Here is a 14348-nt window from a genome sequence, read left to right as displayed (position 1 = left end):
AGTAATTGGTCTAGATATGTCTCATCAATATGGAAACGTAGCCCAGTATGCCCCATTTGTTTAATGTTTTTTTATTTATTTTGACACAGGGTGTGTGAATGGGGGAGAGGCAGAGAGGGAGAGAGACACAGAATCCAAAGCAGGTTCCAGTCTCTGAGCTGTCAGCCAGAGCCCGATGCAGGGCTCGATCTCACAAACCATAAGGTCATGACCTTACCCGAAATCAAGAGTTTGCAGCTTAACCCACTGAGCCACCGAGGCACCCCCCAGGATGCCTCATTTACAGACAAAAAAGAAATGTCCTGACTTCACTGCGCATCCCTCCATCCCTAATTTTCCTACTCCCTTCAACTGCAAAACTCATTGGATGCGTTCTACTTTTACTGGAAGTATTTCCTGCTTCCCCTCCCATCATTTCACTGGCAACAATCACCCATGTGTGGCTGAGTTCAATGTGCAATCCTTTCTGTAACATCATCTACGAGGTCATTAAGTAATCAGGCAAGCAAATGACCATAGAGATCTCCAGGTTCTGGGCTAGGCTGGTGGCTGTGTGGTGACCTTAGGTAAATGCACCTGGCTTTGATTCTCCCTAGTGTTTTCCTGAAGATCCTGCTGGGTCTCAGACTCACCTGGATGGGAGCTCTGAGGGAGAGGTCTCCTTGTGGCTGTCTGAATCCCCTCCAGATGGTTATTGGTGGCGACTAAACTCTGTCCCCACACAAGACGACAGGACGGAGGCTAGCATGAGTCTCCCAGCCAAGCTTCAGACTCCAGAAGCAACAACCAGGTCCCATCAGCCCAAGGTTGCACAGGCAGAGGGACGGCACACAGGAGATATTTATAGTTTCCTCTGTTCATGAGGCATGTTCCCCTCCTGCCTCTCCAACCTACAGCACATGATTTCCCTGGAGGACACTGGTCTGGAGACAAAGGAAGGATGTTTGGAGATTCCATATTCCCAATAGACTGTGACCCCAGTGTTAATCACTCCTTCCTCTTGAACTCTGCTCCTCCCAGAGGGCAGACATCCCCGCATCTCATCCCAACCCTGATTTCAGCTTTTCCCCCAAGTCTAGAACTGAACAATCTTTGCGGATTAGATGCCTTGGGTGTCCAAACACTTGGCTTGTGGTGGAGACACAGCTCCGCTATCTATGGAACATTCCTATTTCCTTTTCAACGAGTTCCTTTGATATGAACCCCAAGCACTACATAGCTCAGCTTCATGACACATTTTCCAAACATTTAGGAATTCCATAATATGTCACAAGTTAACAGCTGCCATGTAGCCCCTCTGTGTGAAGCATTTGTCAGTTATATAAAATATATTTAGATCATATTTTGCACTATGATATGAGCTTGGGATAGAAAAGTAAACAGATTCTTCCCTGTAGCTTCCAGAAGGAACCAAGCCTTGCAAACATCTTCCTTTCAGACCCATGAGAACGACTTCAGGCTTTTGAGCCCCAGAATTGTAAGAGCATACATGTGTTTTCAAACACTAATATAGTCATTGTACATTAGCATTAGGACTTGAACACAAACATTTGTCCAATAAAATTTTGTTAAGAACCTGAGACTAAGCTTCTCCTTTCATTCACTATAGCTCCCCCTGGGTAAAGGCATTTTGTGTTGTAATCCCATCTTTAAGTAGAAGAATTTTAAAATCAATTTGGAGATATTTGTCCTCTTTAGCTGGTAGAGAATTTCTCAGTGCATAAATACAAACGTGCTCCAGATTTTATTGTCTTTGACACATTAGCATAAGAAAAGTAATTCATCATTTGAATGTATGTCTATTGTTTATACTAAATTGTTGTGTCTACATGTCTACATTCTATCAATTGCATATTAACTCAAACATTTATTCTTTTTATATCAACACTCTTCAAATTTCACTCATTTCCTTCAACATAAAATAAGAGGTCATAAATGAGTCTGTGTTCATTTTTTAAATTTTTGTTTGAGAGTAAGAGCATGTGTGAGTGGAGGAGGGGCAGAGGGAGAGATTGAGAGAGAGAGAGAGAGAGAGAGAGAAAGAGAGAGAGAAAGAGAGAGAGAGAGAATCCTAAGCAACTTCCATGCTCAGTGTGGCGGGGAACCCAATTCCACGACCCTGGGGGAAATCAAGAGTCAGACATTCAGCCAACTGAGCCACTCAGGTGCCCCATTGAGTCTGCTTAAAATGAATAAACAAGCACACAGAACAGCAGAATCCGATCCATAAATATAGACAATAAACTCGTGGTTGTCAGAGGGGGGTGGGGAGGATGGGTGAAGGGCAGTGGGAGGTACAGGCTTCCAGTTGTGGAATAAATGAGTTACGGAAATCAAAGGCACAGCAGACAGAATATAGTCAATGATATTGCAATGGCCTGGTAGGCTGACAGCCAGCAGCTGCCTTTGTGCTGAGCACCGCATAATGTACGGAGAAGTTGAATCTCTACGTCGTACACATGAAACTCGTGTAACGTTGTGTGCCAAGTACACTGAGATAATAATATTTTTAAAAATGATTCTGTGTTGGGGTACCCATGTGTAGGTGTGTTTATTTGAAATAGAAATGTATACAGAGAAACACACATATATGCATACATACAACTTTACAGGTGAGCATTTTCTTCGGACTCAACGAAATATGTCCACACACCTCATTTATTTCTTGCAACATCCATTTGAAGTTACGCTTACGGTCCCAAGTTACTTTCGGAAATAAAGAAGCTGAGGCCCAGGGAGATTACATTTTAACAATTGGATTAAGAAGTCATCAAGGTTGTGCATTTTCTTGAAGAACATCAAATAGGAACGTGCAGTAGGTACTTTAGTTTTTGTGTGGCTCCCTTAATTCATCAAGTCATACGTTCCGAATAGATGCAGTTTATAGCACATGATTGTACCCCCACTAAATTAGTTAGAAGGGAAAAAAATCTAGCAGCGTACGGATCGGTGTGAAATATAGAGCAGAGGTAGCTGATTCACACTGAGTCGTGACAGGAGCTTTTTCTCCTCAGTAGGAAGAAAGCAAAGTGTCATATATGAATATAGGAACAGTAGATGTAAATTAAAATCATTCACTTTTGATATTCTTTTTTTCCCTGTAAAACAGAAGATAAAAATGCACTCAGAAATCGAGTTAACTGATCATATACTTGTTCAGAAGAGAAGTGCCCCGTGGTCACACATGACATCATGGATGAGCCTTAGGAACAATGTAGAGTCAGGGCGCCTGAGTGGCTCGGTCAGTTGAGCGTCCGACTTCGGCTCTGGAAATGACCTCACAGCTTGTGGGTTCAAGCCCTGCGTCAGGCTCAGTGCTGCCAGCTCGGAGCCTGGAGCCTGCTTCGGATTCTGTGTCTCCCTCTCTCTTTCTGCCCATAACCCACTCGCATCCTGTCTCTGCCTCTCTCAAAAATAAATAAACTTTAAGAAAAAATTAAAAAAAAAAGAAAAGAAACAGTGTAGAGTCTCACAGCTCACTATAGACTCACAAGGAGACAAGCACAGCTCAGAACAATCCCCAACATACAATATCATTTGGTAATAAAAACATTACATTAAATCATTTTCTTTTAAATGGCTTGTTATGCAGCAATGGCTAACTGATTCAATGATCACGGTGAACAGAAGTAAGGACAATTATCATAATCTTCTGCTGACTGTTCTTGGTATTTATTCTTGTATTTGAAGCCTGCATTCATGGTACCTCTGTTATTTCAGTTTAGTTCAGACAACTGCATATAAAACCTCTCACTGAGAAGCACCTTAGTGGCTCAGTCGGTCGAGTCTCCAACTCTTGATTTTGGCTCAGGTTGTGATCTCACAGTCATGAGATCAAGCCCCGTTCAACTTGGAGCCTGCTTAAGATTCTATCTCTGTTTCCCTCTCTGCCTCTTCCCCTCTCTCCTGCTCACTCCCCCTCTCCCTCTCCCTCTCCCTCTCCCTCTCTCTCTCTCTCTCTCTCTCTGAAAAAGAAACAAACAAACAAACAACAAGAACAAAAACAACAAAACAACTACCTCTCATTGAGGTTCATTTCCCCATAGCCAGGAAAGATTGAAAATGTATGCATTATTGTGTTGGAAAACTGGAGTCCCTGATTCACATGACCAGACAGGAATGCAAGCTCTCTCTTATGTCATCCCTTGAGCATAGAAGATGAATAGAATCCTGAGCCTGAGAAACATGTATAATGGATGATAATGACCATTCGACACCCCTTTCATGGTTATGACAAAATTTAGAAGGAAGGGGGATATATTTCTTTTACAACAATGAAAGGAGTCATACGAAAGGCAGTGTAAAGATTTCAGGAAGAAACAAGGAGGTAATTCAATAAAAGTAGAAAAATGTCAATCAGTCCTTCCCCAATTTGGATAAGCCCCCTTACACATGGCCACCAATACTCCATACTCCAATGAATAGACGTACAGCATGAAGAATAAATATTTTAAAGAGCACAATGTGCGATTTAAAACTCAGCTTCATTGGGATGGGCGCTAGATGTTGTATGTAAGTGATGAATCACGGAATTCACTCCTGAAACCAATATTGCAGGGTATATTAACTAACTAAAATTTAAATTGAAAAAAAATAAAATAAAATTTTGCTTCATCATATTAAAGGGCATCTAGAGTCTCAGATCATATTCTAAAGTCAATCTATCTAAGTTTGTTGTTCCATGAAGATTTCTTTTGGAGACACGTATTTGGTGAACGCTTGAGTAAGGTAGTGACTATCATACACATTGTGGACAACAAGGTACTAAGAGACCAGGATCCTAATGAGGAGAATGAAACCATCTATACGACACATTAATATATTAAGTGTCCGCTATTAAGAAGAGCAGTTAAGATACTGATATACAAAGGAGCTTCAGACTTATAAGCGAAAAAACGTAGCCTCAGATATTGTTCTACTTTAAAATCATATATATTTGTCACAAAGTGTGGTGGTTTCCGTAGGTGGCGTATCAATCATGACAGTTCTTTTTGTTTGTCTGTTTCAATTTTTTATTTAAATTCTAGTTAGTGAACATGTAGTGTAGTGTTGGTATCAGGAGTAGAATTTAGTGATTCATCACTTACATACAACACCCAGTGCTCACCCCAACAAGTGCCCTCCCTAATGCCCATTGCCCATTTAGCCCATCACCCACCCAATTCCGCCCGCCAATCCTAAGACATACAGAGAGCTAACCGGTGGTAATCGTGGCATTAAAAACACATGTATGAAAGAAAAATGATTTCGTGTGACACAATTGTTTGAGAAAGATTATTTTTTAAAAACATCTATGTTGCCTCAAGGTAAATGAACATTTCCAAATATTTCAGATCCATGGTTGGAAATAAAATTCAGAAAGTGGGAAATACAAGGGAAAAATCTGTAGGATATCAGAGAGAGCAGAGCTTCATAGAGTGAGTTACATACATGGCATATGGAAGTTGAGGACAAGGAAATAAACGGGAAGAGGAATACTACATCTACAGTCTGAATAAAGACCACAATCTCTGACCCAGAGGCTTTGACCCCTGCAATCATAGGCATTTCTTCAATATTATGATGATTGGCCATGGAAGGGTCTCCTTCCCAAAGAATGCTTTCAGAGCCCTTTTCATGTCTTTGTTCCTCAAGCTGTAGATGAAGGGGTTCAGCATGGGTGTGACCACCGTGTACATCACTGAGGCTGTGGCACTTGACCGTGAGCTGTGGGTAGCAGCAGAGCTCAGGTACACACCGAGCATCGTACAGTAAAATAAACACACGACCGACAGGTGAGACGCACAGGTGGAAAACGTTTTATACTTGCCCTTAGCTGATGCAATCCCACGTATAGAGGAAACTATCTTGGAATAAGAGTAAAGGATCCCAGCAAAAGGACCACCACCCAGCAGGACAGCTGCAAGATACATCACCACGTTATTAAGAAAGGTGTCAGAACAGGCAAGTTGGAGCATCTGACTGAGTTCACAGAAAAAGTGGGGGATTTCCACCTCTGTACAGAAGGACAGCTGAAATGCCATTAAGGTTTGTAACAAGGAATACAGAACACTCATGATCCAGGACACCAGAATCAGGAGTCCACAGAGCCGGGGGTTCATGATGATCGTGTAGTGCAGGGGGTGACAGATGGCCACAAACCGGTCATAGGCCATCACACTCAGCAGAAAGACGTCCAACACACCAAAGAGTATGAAAAAATAAATCTGTGCGATGCAGTCCTCATAGGTTATGACTTTGCTCTGAGTCCGGATGTTCACCAGCATCTTCGGGACGGTGGTGGACGTGAAGCAGATGTCTGCAAAGGACAGGTTGGCCAGGAAGAAGTACATGGGCACGTAGAGGTTGGGGTCTGTGCTGATGGCCAAGATGATGAGCAGGTTCCCAAACACAGTGATCAGGTACATGGAGAGGAAAAGCCCAAATATGAGGAGCTGCAGTCCTGGTTCCTCTGAAAATCCCAGAAGAAGAAACTTTGCAATTTGTGTTTCATTGCTTGGTTCCATGTGGTGGAGGTGACTTCTGGGAAAGAGGGAAATAAAATAACACAAATTTGTATTACTCACAAAATTGAAATGCGACTGTTTTTTTTTTGTTTTGCAGTCCAGAAATTCCTTTTAATATGTTGTGTACGGATATGGTCCCTTTAGGGAATCATCGCTGCCACATCTGATATACTTTTTATTGTCAATCAGCTTCTTTCCTAAGAAATCATGTATTTTATACTTTTTCTGAGAAATGCTTCAAGTATTCAGGAATATAAATTGAGTGCTGACCAGGTTTCAGGCACTATCTAGGCAATGAGTATACAGCTCTGAAGAACAAAAATCCCTACAGCGATGGAGAAAAAATATGTAAGCAAAGAAGATAGTTATACAACTATCTTTCTGATACAATTATCTTTTGATTATCTCACCTTTTTGATGGTGAGGTGTGCTGTGAAGAAATGGAAAACGGATAAAGCAGAGAGCAAATAGGGCATTTTATTTTAATGGCATTTAGGCAAATTCTGTACACAGGTGGCATTGGAACGCAGACGTCATGTAAGACGGAGACATAGACACAGGATTCTGGGGGAAGGGTGTGCCTGGCAGAGGGAATGGCCAGAGCAAAGGCCCTGAGGAAGGTACTTGTTTCAAACGTTCAAGCGAGAAAGCAAAGCCAGCGCTGCAAGGGGAATGATCTTGAGGGGCACTGATGACAGACTCTGACACACATGTGAGGAGGGATGTGGCCTCTCTGTGACAGCTGTGACCTCAAGGCACAGGGCCGTCCTTGTCCACACTGCCCCTCCCTCGGTATTCATCGTGCTGCAGAGCCATCCCATGAATTGACACAGATCCCCGTCTTGGTGCCTGCTCTTGACTGAGTTCTGGCCCGTGTATTGTGTCACTTTGGGATTGAGGAGTCCTGGCCCCTGTTGTGAGGACTGCTCACCCTCTACAAGTCACACACGCACAAGACACCGTGGTCTTCTGGGTTGTGAATATCCCTGTCCTCACAGCCCCCACATTCTTGGTTATGCTGGGAATGGATACAACCCAAGGAGACCCGATCAGCCATCTTTCCCCTGCAAAGTGTAGAAATGGTTCCTAGAAATGCTAATTCTTAAGCCTCCCCTGGACCAATCACCATGGAGCTCCATACTGGAATGTTAATTTTCCGCTGTGATTTACACCAGAGTAACAAAGTCTGCTCAGTAAATGAAAGAGACAGAGGGTGAGATACAGAGGGAATGAAATCGATGAGGGAGAGCAATGATCTCATAAGCTGGGGTGGTCCCTGAGAGACTGTGAGGAAGAAATATCTCCCTTGCTTCTCCCCTGGTTACATCCCCTGATGCCCAGCAAAAATAATACGAGAATGAAACAAACTTGTTTAAAAGACAGATAGTAATATATTCATGGTGTACTTGTACAAAACTATATAAATAAAAATATAAATAGATATAAATATTAACATATCCGTTTATATTATACATCAAGAAAAACGAGCAAAGGGATAAACCAATACAATCAAAGTCAGGCATTTTTATATCAAGCCTAGAAGACATTTTCCTGTACCTCCTGCATCATTATATGACTGATTCATTTCTACGTGATTGATAGGGGATGAGGTTAGCTCCTTTCTCCCTCTTCTTATGTGGCACTTTTCATTGATATTCCTGGGCTTTGAGTAAAGATCTCTCTTTCTCAAACCCAATGGACACCCTCTAATCCTCATTCTGGATCTCATCCAACATGCAAAGGACTCCCCAGACCATGCTCTGTAAATCCTGCCGACATCATGACAGTCTCAATGCTACACTGTAACATCCAGAAGAGCAGGGACTTTATCCTCTTTGTTCATTTCTGTTTTTCACCAACTTAGTTGAATATATGTTTACTATAAAAAGATATAAGACTATGAGAAGTTATAGAATGGAAAGAATGAAAGGATCTGGCAACCAGGTTAAAATAGTAGCTTGAAAACAACTGTCACAAGCAAAGTTGTATGAAAAATAAAAGCCAACTGGAACAGGTAAAAAATAGCAATCATTAGTAATACCGACACGGATTAATAACAAAATTGTGAAAGACCATGAAAGAATATGACATATAATGTCTCTAGAATGTTCTGGCCCATGGCAGATGCTCAGTTATTATTTGTTGAACGAATCAGGAATTAGGTCTCAGTGTATAAGGCCATTTCCTATATGGCAAGGTCGTATTTCAGTTTTGTTGGAAAAAGATGAATTGCTAAGTAACAGCTGGAATAAATGGATATGTATCTGGAAAAACATTAAATTCGTCCCCTCGCTCAGATACATTACCGACACCAGAGGGATAATGACTTCAGCATAAATGTAACCATACAATATATCGAACATCAAGAAAACTGCATATAACATTTGCAGGTGGGAAAAACCACTAAAATAAAGCAAGAAACTCAGCAGTAAGAAGATAGGAATATTTAAATCAAGTTAAACTTTTTTATGGTCAAAGAATGTTTCCAAAGTCGACTGAGAAGCAATGATCTGAGGAAATCTTTTGAAATGCTAAAAAAAAGCAGGGGAGGGGGAATAGCATATGGCCATATAATAATCAGAAAGGTCATCAAATATATGACATTTGCTGAAACTGAGGGATAGATTAAGAAACAACAGGAAATGTCTTCTTCACCCAGGAACCTGGGGAAAAAACCTAGAGCAGTGTTACATTGTGTGTGGTTGGAACTTTTTTTTTAATGTTTATTTATTTTTGAGAGAGAGAGAGAGAGAGAGAGACAGAGTGCAAGTGGGGAGGGGCAGAGAGAGAGGGAGACACAGAATCTGAAGCAGGTTCCAGGCTCTGAGCTGTCAGCATAGAGCCTGGCGCGGGGCTCGAACTCATGGACTGTGAAATCATGACCTGAGCCAAAGTCAGACGCTTAACTGACTGAGCCTCCCAGGTGCCCCTGTGGTTGGACTCTTAAGCGGGTAGTCTTGGGGTTACAGTGAATTTGCTGGTGGAAAAGTGGGTCTTACAGGTTGAAGGCAGGACCTGAAAGCAGCTGTATTACAAATATTCATATTTTTAATGCAGGGTTTCTACGTCTCTGCCGATGGACATCCTGACCAGAGCCTGCCCAGTGCTGAGGTCTGTGTATCTTACTTAGGATGTTTAGAGCATCCCTTTCAGGGTAAAGAATATGAAGGACTCTCAAAAGTGTTAGTAGCAGCCATTCTGCGAAACTGGCACAGTCACTGACTAAATACATTCATTACTTATGCAAGCAAATAAACATAGTGATCACTTGCTCTGGACTAAGTTGAATTGGCCCCCAAGTGATGATGGATTAATGTTCTCGGACAACCCTGTCATCCACGGTGCACGGGGCTGTTGGACTCACCTGGCTGGGTGTCTGACGGGAAGGTCTCCGCGTGAAACTGAATTCCTCCCAGGACAGCAGGTAACAGGGACGAAGGCTCTGTCCTCAGCGGAGACAGCAGGGGGGAGTGAAGCATCAGTCCCCAGCCAGAATTAGGACTCAGAACGAACAGACCAAAACCACTCGCCTTCCTGTCCAAGGTCGCACAGGGTGACAAGAGACCAGACGGTATTATACCTCCCTGTATCTGCTCATTAGGCGCATTTCCCTCCTTAGAGGTTACTCCAACCTCTAAGAGTATGATTCCCAATGGAAAGCTGCTCTGGACATAAAGGATTTCTTCCTGATGAATCTCAGTTCCCAAAAGACTAGGTTAGAGATCAAGTGAATGCAGTTCTTTTCTTTTTTCTCCTTTTCCCTGAACTTGCCCTCTTCCTGTTATGTAAATCTCCTAGCACGTTATCTCAGCTCGGAGTTACACTTTTCTCCAGCTCTAAGAAGGAAGAACACACCGGGATTAGGTCTCTCTAACTTCAAAACCTTGACTTGTCTCCGGGACCCAGCCCTGCCATCTCCAGTGTCTCCTCTTCTCCTTCCCCTCCCCCTCTTCCTCTTCCTCCTCCCCCCCCTCCTCCTCCTCCTCCTCCTTCTTCTTCTTCTTCTTCTTCTCCTTCCTCCTCCTCCTCCTTTTCTTCTCCTTCTCCTTCTCCTCCTCCTCCTCCTCCTCCTCCTCCTCCTCCTCCTCCTTCTTCTTCTTCTTCTTCTTCTTCTTCTTCTCCTTCTTCTTCTACTCCTCCTCTTCCTTTTCTTCTCCTTCTCATTCCCCTCCTCCTCCTCCTCCTCCTTCTTCTTCTTCTCCTTCTTCCTCCTCCTCCTCTTCTTCCTCTTCTCCTTCTCCTCCTACTCCTCCTCCTTCTTCTTCTTCTTCTTCTTCTTCTTCTTCTTCTTCTTCTCCTCCTCCTTCCTCCTCCTCCTCCTTTTCTTCTCCTTCTCCTTCCCCTCCTCCTTTTCTTCTCCTTCTCCTCCCCCTTCTTCTTCTTCTTCTTCTTCTTCTTCTTCTTCTTCTTCTTCTTCTTCTTCCTCCTCCTCCTTTTCTTCTCCTTCTCCTTCCCCTCCTCCTCCTCCTCCTCCTTCATCTTCTTCCTCTTCTTCTTCTTCTTCTTCTTCTTCTTCTTCTTCTTCTCCTCCTCCTCTTCCTTTTCTTCTCCTTCTCCTTCCCCTCCTTCTCCTCCTCCTTCTTCTTCTTCTCCTCCTTCCTCCTCCTCCTCCTCTTCTTCCTCTTCTCCTTCTCCTCCTACTCCTCCTTCTTCTTCTTCTTCTTCTTCTTCTTCTTCTTCTTCTTCTTCTCCTCCTTCTTCCTCCTCCTCCCCCTTTTCTTCTCCTTCTCCTTCCCCTCCTCCTTTTCTTCTCCTTCCCCTCCCCCTTCTTCTTCTTCTTCTTCTTCTTCTTCTTCTTCTTCTTCTCCTCCTTCTTCCTCCTCCTCCCCCTTTTCTTCTCCTTCTCCTTCCCCTCCTCCTTTTCTTCTCCTTCCCCTCCCCCTTCTTCTTCTTCTTCTTCTTCTTCTTCTTCTTCTTCTCCTCCTTCTTCCTCCTCCTCCCCCTTTTCTTCTCCTTCTCCTTCCCCTCCTCCTTTCCTTCTCCTTCCCCTCCCCCTTCTTCTTCTTCTTCTTCTTCTTCTTCTTCTTCTTCTTCTTCTTCTTCTTCTCCTCCTTCCTCCTCCTCCTCCTCCTTTTCTTCTCCTTCTCCTTCCCCTCCTCCTTTTCTTCTCCTTCCTCTTCTTCTTCTTCTTCTTCTTCTTCTTCTTCTTCTTCTTCTTCCTCCTCCTCCTTTTCTTCTCCTTCTCCTTCCCCTCCTCCTTTTTCTTCTTCTTCTTCTTCTTCTTCTTCTTCTCCTCCTCCTTCTTCCTCCTCCTCCTCCTTCTTCCTCTTCTTCTTCTTCTTCTTCTTTTTCTTCTTCTTCTTCTTCTTCATCTTCTTCTTCTCCTTCCTCCTCCTCCTCCTCCTCCTTTTCTTCTCCTTCTCCTTCCCCTCCTCCTCCTTCTTCTTCTTCTTCTTCTTCTTCTTCTTCTTCTCCTCCTCCTCTTCTTCTTCTTCTTCTTCTTCTTCTTCTTCTTCTTCTTCTCCTCCTCCTCCTCTTCCTCCTCCTTGTTCTTCTTCTCCTTTTTTTCTCCTTCTCCTTCTTCTCCTCCTCCTCCTCCTTCTTCTTCTTCTCCTTTCTCCTCCTCCTCCTCCTCTTTCTCTTCTCCTTCTCCTCCTTCTCCTCCTCCTCTTCTTCTTCTTCTCCTCCTTCTCCTCCTCCACCTCCTCCTCTTCCTCTTCATCTTCTTCTTCTTCTTCTTCTTCTTCTTCTTCTTCTTCTTCTTCATCTTATTATTCTTCATCTTCTTTGTCTTATATAGGAGAAAAAGTACCAAGGAGGGGCAGAGAGAGACAGGGAGAGAGATAATCATTAGCAGACTCCTCACTCTCAATGCAGAACTGATGGGGGCTCAGTCTCCAGGTTCCTGAGATTGAGACCTGAGCCGAAATCAAGAGCCAGATGCTCAGCCAACTGAGTCACCCAGCAACCCTAGTGTCTATTCTTTCAAAAAACATTTTTTAACGTTTATTTATTTTTGAGAGACAGAGATAGAGCATGATCAGGGGAGGGGCAGAGAGAGGGAGACAAAGAATCCGAAGCAGGCTCTGGGCTCTGAGCTATCAGCACAGGGAAACAGAGAGAAATGTGTTCTTCTGATAATAAACCTTGGGTTCTACACACAGTGGCTTCAAGACACTTTTGCCATCACAATTAGGAATTTCTTACATTATCACAAGGTAAAACCTGTCAGTTGGTCCTTTGTTATTAAGTGTTTAATTATAACAGATGTATTTAAATATTTTAAGTACTACAATGTGACCTTGACATCTCATAGGGATAGTTGGATTCAATTTTTATAATCATCTTATCCCTGAGGAAGTACACTTATGAGCTCCATTCTACATTGTAGAAATGGTACTTGGTCATGTCTAGTCATCTGTCTAAATTTAATACCTGAGTATGTGGTGACCCTTGAGTTTGATTCTGTCAGGATGCTTCTAGTTCTCAAAGTCTGGGGCAGTGCTTCTCAGCCAGAAATGAATTTTCCCCTGAGGATGTCTGTCAAAGTCTGAAGGAAAGCTGCCAAACACCTACAATTCAAAGGAAAGCACCCCCGAAAATACTATCCTGCCACAAATGTCGATCATAAAAGGTGAGAAACCCAGCTACACCAGCAGTTCTCCAACTTCAATGACCATGTAAATTCACACAGATCCCACTACAAATGCAGAATCTGATCTCACGTCCTGGGTGGCCCAGAGATTCTGCATTTCTACCAGCTCCTGGGTGATGCTAAACTGTGGGTCTGGGTCTGTGGGCCGCTCTTTGATTAGCAAGGTTGGGATCTTGTGTTAAAGACAGGTGTAGGTATTTTTAAGTCTTCTGCACCAAATGGTGTCCTTGCACGCATGTAATTTTGAAGGAATAATGTATTCACTCTTTCTTCAGTCTGTGTCAATTCTGTGCTTATTGCTTTTATAAGTGCCAAAAATAATACATTTATGAAAAAGACTTTGTAGTGGGCAGAATAAGGCGCTTCCAAATATGTCCACATCCTAATTCCCAGGACATTTAACATGTTATTTTTGATAGCAACGTAGGATTAAGGTAGCAGACTAAACAGGACTGTAAATTAGCTGCCATGGAGATAAAAGGATCAGCTGTGATTCTCTAGGTGGGACTAGGGTAGTCAGGAGGGTCCTCCAAATGTTGAGGATGGAGACAAAAGAGTTGATGTCAGAAATTTTGAGAATGCTCTCCTGCTGGCTATGAAGGTGGCAGAAGCTCCGTGAGCCAAGAAATGCAGGTGGCCAGCAACAGAGACTGCAACTGGAAAGGAAACACATTCTCCCCTGAGCCTCCAGAAGGACCACAACCCTGCAGACACCTTGCTATTAGCCCAACGAGATTCCTTCGAAGCTTCTGACTCCAGAACTGTAAGAACCTGTATGTGTTTGTCTTCAGCAGCTAGTGTGGGAATGTTTTATAACAGCAGTAGGAATCTCACAGGGACATAGTCAGTACAATTATTTGAGGGAACCGAGTTTAAGCTTCTCCATTCATCAGCTCCCTTGGTTAAGGTCAATTGACATTTAAAGAACCCACATTATGGAGAAGAAATTAAATCAATTTGGAGATATTCTGCCTAGCACCTGGTAGAGTGAATTCCTGGGGCATAAATGTGAGTGTGGTCTGACTCTGATGCTTTTGAGTTAGCGAGATAGGCAAGCAACTCATGATCAAAATTTAGGTCACTCACATCTTCTTTATCCATTTATCAGTCCATGGATATTTGGGCTCTTTCCATAACTGGCTATTGTTAATAACACTGCTATAAACATTGGGGTACATATGCCCCTTTAATGGATCAAGAGGACGTGGCATATATATATATATATATATATATATATATATATATAT

The 14348-nt window shown here is 42.9% G+C and overlaps 1 protein-coding gene across 1 annotated transcript; it reads right to left on the bottom strand.

Moving 5' to 3' along the window:
* Positions 1 to 5369: 5369 nt before the first annotated feature.
* On the bottom strand, positions 5370 to 6527 carry LOC109261411 (olfactory receptor-like protein OLF4). The gene has a single exon (XM_019439966.2). It carries the CDS (start codon positions 6504 to 6506, stop codon positions 5538 to 5540), a length of 969 nt encoding a protein of 322 aa, XP_019295511.2. The 5' UTR covers positions 6507 to 6527; the 3' UTR covers positions 5370 to 5537.
* Positions 6528 to 14348: the final 7821 nt, after the last annotated feature.

This window comes from Panthera pardus, unplaced genomic scaffold (genome assembly GCF_024362965.1).
Source record: "Panthera pardus isolate Hobbes unplaced genomic scaffold, ASM2436296v1 HiC_scaffold_8, whole genome shotgun sequence".
Lineage (NCBI taxonomy): Eukaryota > Metazoa > Chordata > Mammalia > Carnivora > Felidae > Panthera > Panthera pardus.
The sequence above is the reverse complement of the archived record's forward strand: the minus strand, read 5'-3'. Positions and strand labels throughout refer to the sequence as shown.